We start from the raw sequence: 17306 nt of genomic DNA on the forward strand, positions 1-17306 counted from the left end.
CTATCCAAGACATGACTGCATTTCCTTCAACCCAGTATTGCGGTGGCTTCATCATAATCACCACCTACAGTCCCGTCAACTAGAGACCAATACGTGGGTGCAGTAACAGGAATATCATTCATTGCCACCGGTAAATTCCATCTAGCATATGCATACACAACGGTGGGCTCTGAAGAATACATGAGCAATGTAACTACAGGTGCCACGTCCTTCTACCTTGCATTGAATACAATATATGTTGTCTATCCATTAAATCAGGTGACTGTAAATTTGATGTATGCATGTCTTTTTCTATACTGATGTAATCAGAGTATATGATCGAGCTAACAATTACTGTGATGTGATTAGCTATTTTATTGTATGGTCTTCTTATTATGTTAGTCGTCTATTATCACAAAATAGGACAGCCCGAGTTCTCAAAATACTATATTAGTATTTTTATTTGAACAGTTTCTCTTGGTTGGTATCTATACAAGTGCATTTTGGTCTCCGAGAGTTCATTTCAGGGTTGCTAACAAACTGTTCATAAAAATACCATTAAACAAAGTCTGAATTCTTTACCAAACTAAGAGGTTGAATATTACAATGGTATTAGAGCCATAAGTTCAACCAACTTGTGGGGAAAATTTATTACGTAAGAGGCTGGATTAAACGGGAAAAATGATAACTAGGTATGAGGAGGAAACCTTATAAATTTAGTCACCTCCAACCTGAACAGGCAGAATCGTCAGATCAAATTGACATTGAGGATAGTTATTCAGTTGATGAGGAGTTAATTTTTGGAACGGGTTGAACAGATTGAGCAGAGTGAACAGATTGAACAAGTTGAATAGATACAGGATACTCAAATGGCTTGTAATGAGAATGAACAAGAACGGGAAGTGAGGGAAACTTTGAGGGGCTATTAGAGATGGGCAAAACAATATAGCTACTGCACTTCAGCAACTTACATGTGCTATGCAGTAGTTAGCTCCACCTCATAGGGCAGCCCCGAGTCATCACAATGGAGGTGGTAGTGTGGCAGGATCACCTCGAGCTGCTAGGGTCCCCACATGGAACACTGAGAAGCCTTTGATGCTCGTTTTTAATGCAGAAGAAGAGGTAGCACCACCCGCAACACCAAACTTACTACCAGATAACATTATGGCAATGTACGATGAATGAGATTTATTCATTGATCCGGTTAAGCAGAATTTGTCCTTTGTTCAATACTTAATTCAAAAAAGGGAGATAGAGAGACCACAACAGGACAGGAGACCTAGAGCACAGAACAGGGACTTGAAGCATGCCATGAACAAACTATCTTTCCCTACTTTTGATGGCAGCAATAAGACATCCGCGCGAGCTTGGATTCACAAGCTAGACACTTACCTAACACTTAAGCCCATGTCGGAGACAAAAGCCATTATATTTGCTGCGATGCATTTAGAGAGAGCGGCATATGATTGGTGGCATCATGGGTTGGTCACCCAGGATCATGGTCTAGAGACCACAACAGGACAGGAGACCTAGAGCACAGAACAGGGACTTGAAGCATGCCATGAACAAACTATCTTTCCCTACTTTTGATGGCAGCAATAAGACATCCGCGCGAGCTTGGATTCACAAGCTAGACACTTACCTAACACTTAAGCCCATGTCGGAGACAAAAGCCATTATATTTGCTGCGATGCATTTAGAGAGAGCGGCATATGATTGGTGGCATCATGGGTTGGTCACCCAGGATCATGGTCTCATTACGTCTTATGAGAATTTCAGCTCTAAGCTGATTAATCGCTTTGACAGGAAGGACATAGAGGTCTATTACAAGGATTTGGCATAGTTGTGATAGGGTGGATCTCTAGATGATTTCATTAATGAGTTTCAGAGGATTTCAGTGATGGTTCCAAATATGTCAGAACAACATAAGGTAATGTTGTTTATTGAGGGTCTACAGGACAGATATAGAGGTTTGGTTAAGGTACTTAAGCCAAACACCTTGGATGATGCTATTAAGATCGCACACGATCTAGATTCACCCTCTTTGATATTACAGCCTCCTAAGAATCCTTTTAAGGGGTCCACTTCGTTCCAAAAGAACAACAACTAGCATAGGTCTACACCTCCCAAGATGGACTTTGAGACACTAAATGAACTCAGGAGGAAGAAGCTATGTTTCACTTGCAGAGAGCCATAAACACTAGATCATAGATGCATTGGCAAAGGCAAAATATATTATGTCGAGGTGCTTTCAGAGGAGGAGGCTGAGTAGCAGGAGGGCAACAATGTTGATGGCAACAATGAGGAAGAAAGTGAGGAACGGCCACCCAGAGCGAGAAAGAAGGAATCCATTCAGGGACAGCCTCCTATCATAGCTTCCCTTTCCAGCGATCCCACGGGACATCCCTTTCATTTGAAGGGACTAGTTAGGGGGCAGTGTATTGTATGTTTGTTAGATACAGGGACATCACATAACTTCATAAGTACACGTTGGGTTACAAAGAGGAAGTTACAGATTGATGACATACCCGAGTTTGAGGTTAAAGTGGAAGGAGGTGAGAGATTGAGATGCACAGGGAAAGTATAATGACTTCCGATTCAGTTTGATGGCTTCCTTCTTGAGCTAAATTTTTATGTGATCAATTTGGATAGACTAGATGCCATGTTGGGAAGACAGTGGTTGCAAACTATTGGTAGATACATAGTTGATCACGATAAGACGCCACTGGAATTCTTACAAGATGGCCGACAGGTGATCCAAGGCTATGCTAGAGAGTGAACCCAAGTTGATTTCAGCCTACAACATGGAGGCCATTATGAGGCATGATGACATGGAGTGGGTAGCACACTGTTTCATTTCCTCTAAGGCTACCTTACACTGGGGACAACAGTTTCATATCGACATTCAGCCAATGCTTGATAAGCACAAGAGGGTTTTTGAGGACATACCTCCGGGCATTCCTCCAAATAGAGGGTTTGAGCATATCATTGAGATAGAGGAGGCGCCAAAACTGTCATCACTACACCTTATCGTCATCCCAGGCACTATAAAGAGGAGATAAAAAAGACGATTAAAGAACTTTTAAACATGGGACACATCAGACCTAGCTCTAGTCCCTTCGCTTCTTCAATCGTATTGGTGAAGAAGAAGGATGGCACTCTTCGCATGTGTATTGATTACCATGCTCTCAACAAGAGGACCATCAAGAATAGGTACCCTATCCCTCGCATTGATGAGTTACCAGATGAGCTACATGGGGCAGTTTACTTCTCGAAGATCGACCTCAGATCAGGATACCATTAGATACTGGTTCGTGAGGAGGATGTGCATAAAATAGATTTTTGATGTCACTATGGACAATACGAGTTCTTGGTTATGCCATTTGGACTCATTAATGCGCTGGCTACATTTCAGTCATGCATGAACCATATTTTTAGAAAACAGTTGCGGAAGAGCGTGTTAGAATTTTTTGATGACATCTTGGTTTTCAACAGAACTTGGGAAGAGCACCTACAACATTTAGATGAGATACTTAGTATTATGGAGGAGCACTCGTTTGCGAAAGAGTCAAAATGTGAGTTCGGATTGACCAAAATTCTTTACCTTGGTCACATGATACCGAAATTCTTAACCTTGGTCACATGATTGGTGCAGACAGGGTAAAGGTACACTAGGAAAAGATTCAGGCAATCCTAGATTGGCCACCACCGAGGAACATATCAGATTTGAGAGGCTTCCTGGGTCTTTGCTCTTATTATAGGAGGTTTGCTAGAGGTTTCTCACAGACAGCAGCTCCCCTCACCGATCTCAAATAGAAAGGGGCATTCAAGTGGATAGTTGATGCAAAGGTGACCTTTGATAGGCTCAAGCAGGTGATGAGCACATGCCCAGTCTTGGCACTGCCCGATTTCTCTCGGTCATTTGTACTAAAGTGTTATATTGTCATTGTTGTCAAAGTCTTACTTGGCTAAACATTATGCTAACTCATAGAGTGTTATATCATTATGATTGTTGAAGAGGATTTGATTGGTGAAAAAGATTTGAAGAAAGTTTGTTGAAGAGAGAGATGATAAGTATGGTATTGAATGAGCACTTGAAGGAGTTAGCCAGTGATAATGTAACATTGATTTGGTTATTTTATAATAATGTAATATTGTAATATGTTGAGTTATGCAAGCTTAACCGAGTGATAAGGTTAAAGAAGGAAGACTATATTCACCAAATGACCACAATATTTACCGAGTAAATGGCAAAGGAGGAAAGTTAGTATTGCCTGAGAAAGTCTAGTATTAACCGAGTACTATATTACCCAAGTGTGATGTTATGTTCACCAAGTAACAACTGGAAGAACAAGTTGAAAGAAAATGGAATCTAAGGCCGACTTTTGATGGAAAGATGGAATGTTTGAGATGGTTGAAGACGCGAGTCAAAGTTTGTTGCAAGATCAACAACTGGGAAGATTCATCAAGGATCTAATGATGGAGATTAAAGAAGGATAATGAAGAGCACGAAGTTCTATGAGAAGTTATATTTTCTATGTGATTAAGTACATTGAATCTGATCGACGATTGTGATTAAGCGGCAATAGATGGAAGAATCAAGAAGCTTTGAAACAATTATTTAAGGAGGAGATCAAGACAGTTTTAGGCTGTTGGTTTGTTATGTTGTTGTTGTTGATCGAATTCTAAAGAGGAGATTAGATTATGAACTATTAAAGAAGGTGAAAGAAGACAATTCAGCAAGGAGAACTGAGGAGAGTTGGGAGAAGGGATGAATCAGCTAGTCAAGAGTACAGAGTGAAAAGAAGATCAAAAGACAGGGACAAGAACAGAAAGGAGATATGAACAAGTAAGGTGGTGCTATACCTAAACAGATCATTTTTACACTATTACTTTCTAGTCATTGTAACAAAAAATCTCGTAGACCGAGTGGACTTAACAAGTCTGTGAAATCCTATATGGTAACACCAATTAGTGGTGTTTGTAAGTCCTATAGAGTAGGCCACTCTTTAGACAAGATCAAGGAGTGGTAAGATCTAGATGATCTTTTGGTGAAATCCTCTCACAAGGTAAGATTAAAAATGTGGTGTAACCTTTAACAAGGTCGGCTCCTAACAGAGCTCACTTCAGAACAATGAAACTTTTGGGTTGTCGGTCCCGAGTGGTTTTTCGCTTAACAGGTTTTCCATCTTAAAATATTGGTGTCAAAATTTGTGGATGTTGTTATGTTCCAAGTTGTTTTTCATATTATTTTCATTTTACTACAACTTGGTAACAACTAAGTGTATGGTCGGTAATGACTAAGTTTTATTACTATGAGTCAGTTAAAACAAAACAGTGAATGAACAGTTTTAAGTAAAGTGAATGGATGAGTTTAATTGTGAAGTGGAATGAATACACCAAGTGAAAGTTTATGATGATGAATGTTGTTTGGTACTTAAGAATTGAAAGGGACTGTAGATAGCTCATTTCCCCCCCCCCCCCCCCCCCAGTTATCTAACAGGGCAGATTTTCAACTAGGAGATGTAAAAGCACTCAAGGCTAGGTCAAATTTCCTAGTATAAGCTAGAAATGAGCAAATTTTGAGTGGAATTATAGTGGTAAGCTGGAAATGAGCAAACTTGGTCAAAATGTGGACTAGAAGTTGAAGATGAGAAAATTTTACTTGTGCAAAATTTGACTCTGATATTCAAATGCAATAAATCTTGAACCACTTCCAAGCCTTCCACTTAAAAATTTCTTCCTTCAATTTTGAATAGGAATTCGTCATCTTTCAATATTTCCCTTTGCCTTCATCATTTTTTATCAAATTTCAACTTGTTTTTGCAGTTTTACCCGTAAACTTGTTTTTGCAGTTTTACCATAAACAGTCATGTCTTCTCAATGGTGGGTTTAAGGAGAAGCTAGAAATGTTGAATATACCAGGCGGAATTCCAAACATGATCTGAAATTCGTTTGAGTTTTATAGTTGTGAGAGAGAATATCTACCTGAGATGATATGTCGTGGTTTCTTGAGATTCATCTGTTGTTCTTTATATGAAGAGGCATGCGACATGCAAAGAGACACATGTTTGGAAATATAAACAACATGCAGCAGGCGAAGTGTCATGTTTGGAAATTTGAAAAGATATGTAACATGCAAAGAGACATGCATTTGGAAATATTAAGCCTCACATTTGGGAAATGAAGAGACTTTTAGTTAATGTATGAAGAGTCTCTCAATTCATGATATATATGATTGCTTTGTGTGATGAGTATAATTTTCAATTAGAAGCATTGTACTCAGACCTCTATTATTTCATAACAGATACATATTTTTGGTGTGGCTGGGTTTCTCCCCTCAAGTAAAGAATCTTCCCTGGATAAATTGTTGTGTCTTAGTGTTTTTCTTTTAATTGTTGTTTATCTTTATTTTTAGGCGAAACACTAACATGGTATCAGAGTGGGTTAGATAACAGCAAATAAGGGAGTTCCCCAGGTTCATTAGTTTGTGTATCTGTTGCAGATTGCAGTGAGTATTTTGTAGGCAATCCGTATGTGTTGAAATTGTAGCTTTGATAGAGATCATATTTACCTAAAATGATTGTCGAGAGTTCTCTGAAATTCTTCTACTTTGCTGGACTGTAATAATCAAGATGGGTTATTATTTCTTGTTCCTATTTATTCCTCATGTTTGTGAGTTGCTTCTTCAGCAGCCAAGAATTTCTCTGCACCATTCTATTCAAGTCTTTGCATTCATCTCTTGTCGTGTTTGGTTGGAGTTTCAGTTTGGAGTTGTATTTTATTTGAGCTGCAGTTGTTAATGGTCCATCAGAGACCTTCCCTCATTAACCTTAATTATGGTCTTGTTGTATTTTGTGGTGCTCAGACTCTGTGTGTCTGTCTCTCTGTGAGCGTTGTGGTTGTGCAGTGGCATCTTTGTATCTGCCTTTCTTTCATTGTTAATCGAGGTTAGTGTTGTATCTTTATTTGTTTGGCCTTCTTCAATGAAGTTTCTTTGCTACTATCATGAACGCATACGAAGAAGCATGATCGATCGGTGGCATTCTCTGGTTGCTTGCATTATTGTAACAGTGAACATCTTAGTTACATAGTGTGTGTGTGTAGAGGTTATTGAAATGAAGATTTTGTATGGGCTTCTTCATCATTACCGTGAGTCATCATTGAGGCATTCACTACAGATATAGAGGCTTAGGTGACTCAACTGAAGGCTCTATTGCTAAAGGGGTTCAAGTATCACCTGGAGGGTGTTATTCTTTGAGTGCAACTAAGCGATAAGTGTTCTATGATTATACTTTTGAATATTTATCACGAATTTTATGTAGTTTAATCATGCAAAACATAGAAAATAGTGAATCATGTATGCTTCTAATATTTACTAATCCCTCTAAAATGCTTCTAGGATTGATTGAGAAGCATAAGGATGATCAGAGGTTGCACTCAGAGGGAGTTAAACTCTGAGAATTCAAGGCAACCTATCAAAGGGATAATGCGCTGGAGATGAAGTTGAGACTAAAAATATTTATTTCATAAAGGGAAAGCTTGATGAACTAAAGAAGAAGGAATTCTTTAGTCTCATTAAGATTCAGAGGGAGTTTGTGTGGCAGATGCAGGGTGTCAAGTCCTTTGCAGAGAAGCAACAAGCTCCTGTAGCAATGTGACTCCAAAAAATTCTTGGTTGGTCAAGCATTAAAGTCTTCTGTAATTTATTGTGATAATTTAGCCATGAGAATGCAACCCCCTGCAGAGAGCGAGTCTCAACATTCAATTGTTCTTATTATGTGCTATAATGAGTTCTCTGCGAGAAAGAAGTTCAACGTGCAATCCCTTGTTAATGAGTTCTTTTCTAAGAGGGAGGAGTTCGAGGTGCAATCCCATGCTAATGAGTTCTTCTCTGTAAGGGAGAAGTTCAAGGTGCAATCCCTTGTTAATGAGTTCTTCTCTGAGAGGGAGAAGTTCGAGGTGAAATCCCTTGTTAATGAGTTCTTCTCCACAGAAGAAGTATGAGGTGAAATCCCTTACTCCACCCTCTAAAAGTAGCCATGGTGGAAGTCATGTGACTCCATGACTTAGTTTTGTTTTATTCACCCTCTGGGAGTAGTCATGGTGAATGTCATGCTAAGATGATAATTTTATGTTAAGAAAATCTATTATAAGTCTATAAGAATTTGTTACGGCTTTTTTGTTGCAGGTTCTTATGTTTGTCATGTTAGAGATAGCAAGACATGAATATTCTCTCTCTTGCTAAGGGAGTGTTGAAGCTTTATAGTTGTGAGAGAGAAGCTTTATAGTTGTGAGAGAGTATCTACCTGAGATGATATGTTGTGGTTTCTTGATATTCATTTGTTGTTCTTTATATGAACAGACATGTGACATGCGAAGAGACACATGTTTGGAAATATGAAAAGACATGCAGCATGTGAAAGGACATGCATTTGGAAATATAAAAAGATATGCAACATGCAAAGAGACATGCATTTAGAAATTGAAATAGACTCGCATTTGGAAAATGAAGATACTTCTGGTTATGATATGAAGAGTCTCTTAATTCATGATATATATATAATTGCTTTGTGTCATAAGTCTAATTTTCAGTCAGAAGCATTGTACTCAAACCTCTATTATTTAATAAAAGAGACATTTTTGGTGTGTCTGGGTTTTTCCCCTCAAGTTGGAGGGTTTTCCCAGCATAAAAATGCTGTGTCTTTCTGTGTCAGTGTTCTTATTTTGTTTATTGTTGTTTATCTTCATTTATGGGCAAAATATCAACAAAAATGAGCAAATTCCAGGTCAGATGGAAATGAGCAAAACCCCTTGCTCTTTTCCTGAAATTTATTTAAATTTAGCATTTCCATTCGAGAGTTTCAGTTCTTTGTTCAAAATTTCCTTACTGGTTTGAGGATTTACCTTTTATAACTAAGTTACGGATTTAGATGCTGATTCCAAAGCAGATGCAAGATGCGGGATTTTTTTTGAGGGAGATGCAGATGCGTATATATATACATATTCCAAAAATATATATATACTGTGTATATGCAAAGAATGAGATAAGTAATTTCAGTCTTGGATTCTCACCTTCAAGATCAAATGATTATCTACATTGTTTCTTTCATGTATTTTGTTTAGATCCAAAACCCCTAGAATGTTATTTGTACAAGGTACATTATCTGCAATTTGTTTACTTGTTTCAGATTTTAGGCATGGATTAATTTTTTAAAAATCCTGCCCTACAATTTGAAGAGAGAATTTCCTCTCACTATTTGCCACAAAATTGGCAACTTAAAATGCCGTCAAACTTGAAAAGCTTTGCAAAATGCATTTCCATATAAGCCGAAAAGAAATCCTTGCAAAGAAAGCTATCGCAATTCAAAAGGAGTTGTGGAATCAGTTTGGTAAGCCATTTTTAAGCACTAAGCATATAGTCACATTTGGTTGAAATTTTCACCCACAAAAAGTTTCTCTGAGGCATCTATGTCTCATTGTTGTTCAAATATATCGTATCACTCTTATCTTTCATTACATTTGTTTAATTATTTCACTCATTTTACTCAAGATTTAAGCCTAATATAACCACACCACATGTTAAAAATATATTACAAAATGTTTGTCTTTCTTTTCTAGGCAAGGAAGCCTGTGGATGCTCCCAGGTGCTTGTGAGAGGCTTCCGAGTGGCACTCACAGTGCACCCGTCCACCTCTAGCACCTGTCTATATTTGCTTCCGCATCCAGCCTCCGGGAGGCCAAATCGGTATCTTAGCTTTTATCCCTTTGAAATTTGGAAACAAGAGATCCCGTCTCCAATCCAAAAATCTTTCATTTTCAACTACAAACCTTTTTTAAGTCTTGCAATTTCACATACACTCCTTGGCAGGATTTAGACACCAAGCTGGAAATACAAAGCACTTGAGCGGCAAATCCATAACCAACTGGAAATCCCTCAAAACTCTTGAGCACAAATGAGACACGGATTGGAAATGGACATCTTTTGTCCTTTATTCACTTGCACTCACTTGAGTTTCTTGCATATTTCAACCAAGGAGATAGGAATTTTCAATTGTTCCTCACATAACCATTTGAGCTTTGATTTCCACTTAGCATTTCCAATTTGAATTTGAATTTGAATTTAAATTACCATGGCTCATGTTCATAAATTGCTTCATCTTGCTTGTGTTTGGACTATGATTTGAATCGGTCTTCATTAGAATCTAGATTGCCACCTCCATCATTGTGGCCTACAACATTTGATTTGTTTGAGGTACCTTTCGGCATCAACATGGAGGCAATTGAGTAGAGTTCAAAGAACTCAGTCATGTTGAGTTTTCTTTCCACAATTCCCTTTGAGGAATGGAAAGATAGCTTGCATACTTGTGCAGTACTAATTCTACCTAAGGCAAGGAGTGTTGTTCATCAAGCTTCGATCGACTTCAGCATTCGCTGTTAGGGATCTACCATTATCACATGAGATTCTATATCGGGGTCGTGCATTGCATCACTCCTCTCATCTAGGAAGGATTTTTTAAATTGCATGGGGTTTTCTACATTTTATCTTTTACCCTCACTTAGTGGGGAGTTGTTTCCCTTAGAGTTTCTTCCTCTAGAGTTTCTTCCTCTTCTTTATGAGTGCATTGTACCTTGGTATCTTAATAGGCTTTGATGCCAAGTCCCACTTCTCTCCTAAACTAGGCTCATGAGTTGATGGTGTATTAATCCTCCTTAGGTTTGGTTGTTTAGGTGGCTTGCCTATGTGATATGGTAGCTAGGGTGGTAGGTAGATTATCTTTTCTACATATGTACCTCCTCCTTATTCATTTTCCCACTCAATAAATCATCTTTGTCTTTTCTTGGCATTTCTCTCTCATTTGTTACTTACAATCGTCTAGTGTTCTTGGCTAGGTCCCACAAATGCACTTACAACTTGGATACACTAATAATAGATTATATGCGTCCCATATTTACCTATGGTCAGTCTCATGGTAAATGTGAATAGTAACCATTGTCCATAAATAATTAACTTACCATTGCCGGGAATATATTTTTAATTATTGGTTGAGTAAAATATTTTTACTGCCATTGGTGAAACTCCCAACCCTTATGAATAATATACAAACAGCATTAGGAATAATTAATTATGCAAGATTTACAAGTTTGATGACACCTACAATTTTCAACACCAATAATCACAAGGTAGGAGAACCCAAAAGGAACACAAGCACCTTAGAGCAATCTTCGTAACAATGAAAGGAATTCTAACATGCAATCTCAAGGACTTGGAGTGATTACCAAATGATAAATCTAAAATAATTACAATGGAACAGTTTTCATCTTTAAAACCTTAAAGCTACCTCCATGTATTGCCTATTAAAGATGCAAGTTCCGACATACTCCCTAATGCCAAAGGCAAGGACATCTAACACTTGGAGATCACAGTTGTGTCCAATCCAAGATAGAAGGAAATGCAAAATAATACGAGCTGAAGCTAAGGTGAGTACACCCATTAATAATTAATATGCATCTCTTGTCATTTCAACAAACACATATCTGCAAGCATAGTTGGCGCAAAGTAATCGGCAAGTAGCAGGAAATCCCCGAGTTTTCTCAGCCGGCGAGTAAAAGGCAGAAAAACTTGCCATTTTTAAAACTCAGCTCCAGCAAAAAACTTGTTAACTAATCACCGAAAAATCGGCGAGTTTTTCTTTAAAACTCGGCCGCACGTTTGGAAAAGCGATATAAGGCAAAAAATCTCATTTTTTTCAACACCAATTCGTATTGTGCGATCAAAGACTTGAGGAGGGGAGAGAAAAAGGGTCCCAACATACTTTGAACTAAATTTCAGCGGTTTTTTAAGGTTCCCAAGTTTTCCCAAGTTCTTTTTTTTAATTGCCAAGTTTTTCCCAATTAAACTTTTGGGGAGCTTGGTGAGTTTTGGCTTTGGCGAGTTTTCCAACCTATGTCTGTAAGTACATGGTTGACTATATATCTAAGTTGCAGCAAGGACTGAAAATGAACAATTGGAAACTTTGCAATGTGAGAATCTAAACCAGGGCCAAATGGATTAGGATATGGCAGAATTGTTGGTTGGACATCTCATGAAACCATAGCAAAACCAGTGGAGACTTTTGAAAATCCTTGAAAGCTTTATTGGGAAACAATTGGAAACTCCCAGAGGACAGAAAAGGTATTTCAAGCTCAACATAAATTGTAGAAAGTTGAATTCCAAGGATCCGACAAAAAAGATTCGTAGAGACTCGTGAAAATGACCAGATACATTTAAAAACATAAAAGAGGATTTCCAGCATGTTGGAAACAGCTCTAGCATGCAATGTTATGAGAGACTAGCATATCCTGAGAAAAGTTAAGCAACAACAAGGCTAAAAGTACATACCAAAAACAACCCTAAAGCAAAAGATGGGTGTTCTAAGAACATGGCACATAAATTCCTGTCACTTTCAAAAGCTCAAACCCACAAATGTGTGTGCCCAAGAAGCATTAACTTGTACCAAATGAGTCATCAGTTAAGCTTAATTTGTAAACCTTTAGGGATTTTATTACTGCATCAGAGTCTAGAGACCATCAAACAACATGTTAAGGGTTGAAATTGGTTATGATATGCATCCAACTCTGACAGAGGACTTTCATGTTTACAAAGGAAATGGTCCAAGTTCAAGTCCCAGAATCACATGTTCTATGCAAGCAAGTTGGAGAGTTGAGACATCCACTTGAGAGAGGCTATGATTAATTCAAAAATTGCAAGTGCCCCTTCGACTCCCTAGTTTGGTGCTTGGGTAAGGATGTCTATTTACAAGAGAATGGATACATGTTTAGGCACGCAAGCAAGTTTGAAAGTGACCACAAGCTAAACCTTTAAAATATAGGTAAAGGAGAATGATGAGTGTTGAACCCCTCAAACAATCAGGAGAAGAGAGTAAGGACAATAATACTTGCAAAATCAATGTTAGAATTTATACAATAATAAAATATAATTCACTATTCTACCCTCTATCCCAACCCAAACTCAAAGACGTCTCCACATCGGGATTAATAACCCTCTTGAGGATCCTTAGATCCTCGATTACTTCTTTGTCTTCTATGAAGCGCTCCCTTTAAGGTCCTTCCTAGCAGAGATATTCTCTATCCAGGGCCCTTGACACATGCATATGTTAACATCTATGAAATATTCCGGCCTTATAACCATGTTAAGATCACTCTCTTCCTAGTGGGACTCTCTTGACCTTAAATTAATAAGATCACTCTCTTCCCACCAAACTCTCTTGATCTTAATAAATAACTCTCTTGATTCTTGCATGATTGCAAGTGTCTGAGCTGCAGTGAAATATGTTGCGAAGGTGCGAATAGCAACCAGGATAGTTAAAGCGAATGCAAGCGCAACATCGCATGGAGTTAAGAGTGTTCCAAGGTTAACGTTGTGAAGTGGCGAAAGCTTGTAATCACACCATCGTAGGATTAAATAATGAGTTAAAACTTAAGTCACGAAGTTGCGAAATGAATTAAAGCAGTAAAGTTAGCGGCTAGCACAACATCGCAAGGTTTCATCTGCAGTCGCGGCGTCACACAGTTTCAAACAGGCTTGTGTCTAGTGGTTCCGAGGAGACGACACGGTTAAAGATACAAACATTGCAGCATCGCATGGTTAAAGAAATGTTAGGTCCTAACAGTTGTGAGGGTGCGAAGCAAATCATTTTATGATATTCGAAAGGTTGCAACAGTATGAGCTAAAGAGATTTCAAGCTGTGAAGCAGCGATAAGGCATGAAATAAAGACGTTGCCATTTCGCATGGCCAAACAGTTAATGAGGAAAATGAGTTGCAAATATTGGGCAAGGTGGCAAACTGTTTAAAAGGTACAGGGCCACATGGCAGGTCAGATGTTTGAATTTGGTTGACTTGATGACAATGCTGACCTGGCATGGTTGTGAACACGGAACCAAGCAGCTCTTCGATGGCGAACAGGTCCTTTTGATCGTCTGCAACCACCTTTTGGTGTTCTCCATGCCTAGTAAATGCAGTTTTCATCCTTCCACCACCATGGTTATCCATCTACCAACCAGAGCAGTTATGGTCGTTGTTTTTATCTCTTCAAAACCAGATTTGCACACAAAGATCATATTTTCCAGCATTGGGACGTGCATCTGATCAGATTTCCCTTCTAATTCTCAGTTATTGTTCTTCTGCAACTTGAACTCAGTGGTTGAGTTTAGAGTTTCAATGTAAACATCAGAGTTATGCCTGAACTCTATAAAAGGCAGTTGTAAATATGTTTTAGGGGTTCATCTCTGCTTGCATTTTGCAGCAGCATTATGCTCTGCAACTTTTGCCTTCCATTAATGAAAGCTCTATTTCTTACCTCTTCTTGTGGTTCATTATTTGTGTATGTATATTGCCTTGTGGTGAATGTTTTCTTTTTTGTTTCCTTAATTCATATGTTGTGTCAAGTCTGCTAGCGGTTGTTGCATAGTGAAATTCATTTTCCTTTCAACACTGCAATCAGTGCCAAACTTTCATGTCATTTTGGGAGATAGATTGGAGTCAAGATTAGTGTATTTTGGGTTTTCATTGATGTTTTGTGCAGTTATAGGCAGAGCTGTAACCACATTCAATCTCGGTGCATCACCCCCCTTCCCCTTCAGCAATTTACTTTCCTGCATCTCTTTCTCCCTTTTCCTCTCAAGAAATAGTTAGAGGCATCCTAATTGTATGGAAGCCGGCCTTCTCCGGAGACTCAATCTCATAGTTCAAGTCCCACAGCTTGGAGATTGTTTTCATGTTATACAGGGTCGCTTAAGGGTCATACCTCAAGCAAGGGTGCAGACTTTTGTGTCAACAGGTACCTTGACAGAAGATGATGACAGGTATCTAAGTCATTGGCTAACCAACATGGAGAAATTGCCATAAACAAATTTTAGAAACAGTATATATAGTTTAATCCATAAGGAGCATGAAAAAATAATGGTTGTGTGTAACAAAAATCAGAGCAAGAGATTCCACGTTAGACATAGCACATCAAGACAGTTTGGGGCGATTGGTTTCAAGAATAAATTCCAATAACTCTCTCGTTTCAAGAAATCATGGCTAGTCCAAATATCAAAATTTCATAGCTAACTTATGGTAGTTCGCTGTGGGTGCAAACTCGTGTAATGGAGTTTGACGTAATAGACGCCCTCAACCATAACATCACCAAACAAGGAGAATTTGCCGTAAAAATAACTTCAAATAATAAAAACATTAGCTCTACTTGATCCCCACCAACACCTTTGTGACCCCCACCTCCCCCAAAAAAGGTAATGCCAGACAGACTTCACGATTATCTAGTGAAACACTTCTGAAATAGGAATTTATATTGCACCACCCTCGAAAGTCGAGACTACCAAATAAATGCCAGCAAGGAGAAATTGGCAAATAACAATCTTTTACAAACCACTTGGTACCTTTATACCCGAGAAACTTGAAAATTAGTGGGTGTTCCTCAAAAGCAAGGCAAGTGTACCCCAAATAGAAATTACTTGAACAACCAACTTAGCATCTTCATTGAGGCGCGGATAAAGGATGAACTTACCACAGACAGGCTCCTCCATTTTCTGAGGATTGTGTTCTGATTCGAGTTGGCGAAGAGCAGTCTCTGCGGCGGCAGTCTCGGCCTGCTTGAGGCTTCCGCAGTAGCCGGGGCTGTGATAAACGCGTTCATTGTATTTGACAGTTGCCCTGAATCGAGGTGCATGGTCTGGCCCATCTTTAGTGGAGCTGTAGATGGGCAGGCTTAGGCAATGCCTTTGCGCGAGTTCTTGCAGCTTGTTCTTCCACATCTTCTCCCACCTCTCCCAATTCAAAATACTTAGAATCGACAGTTGTAAACGAGAGGCCCGCCTCGTACGCCTGCAAGGTACAATTCATTTCTTCACGAAAAATTCCTGGATTCCTGTCTCCCGTACTTTTAAAAGCCAACTCGAATCCTTGTCTCTTGAATTGCAAATAACTTACCTAGGTACTTGCCCTGATATCCACTCCGTATGCTTTTCTTACAAGAAACAAACGGAGCTATTTAAGTCTACTTAAGTTGTCTTGCTGTCCTACAGGCTATTTTTAGCCTCGCGGATGTTAAAATTTTATCTATCTATCTATATATCGGAATTCCTACTTTCAATCATTCGGTCTTTTCCTATTGAATTTTTCCATTCACAACGCAGAGGGTTCTATCAAGCATTGGTAGAAATAGGAAGTGGATAAAGAAAACTATAAAGATGTGTGTTAATTGGTATGAATGTCTTAGTATTGATGAGGAGATTAACCACATGGTAGCCCCGTTTGTTTCACCGAATTGGATTGGAATTGGGATAGTGATAATCTAGTTTTGTCAAATTTGTCGTTTGGGTCAAAAATGATAAAGTGGAATTAGATTTGTGGAATTCTAATTTTGCTCCAAAATGAGGTTACCACACTTCCATCTCCATAAATGGAATTGAGAATTGAATTACTAGTTTAACTTTTTGAGAATTGGAATTTTTTTTAAATAGATTGATTTTTGAACCATTTTACATTTTATTGTTGTACATTGTGCATTCAGCTGTTGAGTTTTTCATTTTATTATTGTGCATTGTGCATTCGGCTCTCTAATAACATTTAAGAAAAATGTTTGGTCACAAATGTTTCATTTCATCTTAAATATAAGGAATCTCTGTTAGCAAACAGTCTTGCAGTGTTAGCAAGGGCGCAGTGTTAGCGCAGGGATAGCAGTGAGAAATATCAGCGGAAGAAATTAGGAGGTTGTCGGAGTTCTGCCAGTATGAGGCAAGGAATTTTGTATCTCTTGATTTGCTGAAGTTTAATATAATTTCTCATCTGTAGAACTGGTTTTCCCTTAGGGGTTTTTTCCAGGGACAATTTGTCCGAAAATATTGTGTTGATTCTGTTGCGCATTTCTTTCCGTATTTTAAGTGAAGTTACAGTTGTGTTATTTTTCGATATTAGCTGGAAATTTATTTTCAGCAATTTAATAATCATTTGTGATAGGAGATTAATAATCAGTGACTGCAATAGTTTGATTTTTCACATGGTATCAGAGCATTGTTAAGGGTAGAAGAGTTTTGCCCTAGGAAAGAAATTTTGATCTCTTTAGATTTATTATTGCTTTAAACCCTTGAGATGGCTTCAGCTGGTTTGAGAGATCAGGATAGATTGGATGGTGCCTCAAATTTTGGTGTCTGGAAGGCCAGAATTTCTTTATTGTTGGAAGAGAATGGTATCAAGGATTATGCTACCAATGGTGTACCTGTACCAACGGATGCAACACAGCTTGCAGCATATAGGAAGGACGAT

At 38.5% G+C, this 17306-nt stretch overlaps 1 protein-coding gene across 4 annotated transcripts in view; it reads right to left on the bottom strand.

Annotated features, from left to right (window-relative positions):
- Window positions 1-16100, bottom strand: part of LOC149552444 (uncharacterized) — a 169636-nt gene extending 153536 nt beyond the window's left edge. The window contains exons 1-2 of one of the 4 annotated variants that reach the window (XM_089788004.1): window positions 15972-16100; window positions 15550-15866 (exon numbers count right to left, since the gene is read on the bottom strand). In XM_089788004.1, the coding sequence (XP_089644130.1) occupies window positions 15550-15796 (247 nt within the window). In that variant the 5' untranslated portion in view covers window positions 15797-15866; window positions 15972-16100. The other 3 variants (XM_089788006.1, XM_089788003.1, XM_089788005.1) reach the window with 3 other exon arrangements.
- Window positions 16101-17306: the final 1206 nt, after the last annotated feature.

This window comes from Cupressus sempervirens, chromosome 6, assembly GCF_028749045.1.
Source record: "Cupressus sempervirens isolate cs-2001-9-10 chromosome 6, ASM2874904v1, whole genome shotgun sequence".
Taxonomy (NCBI): domain Eukaryota; kingdom Viridiplantae; phylum Streptophyta; class Pinopsida; order Cupressales; family Cupressaceae; genus Cupressus; species Cupressus sempervirens.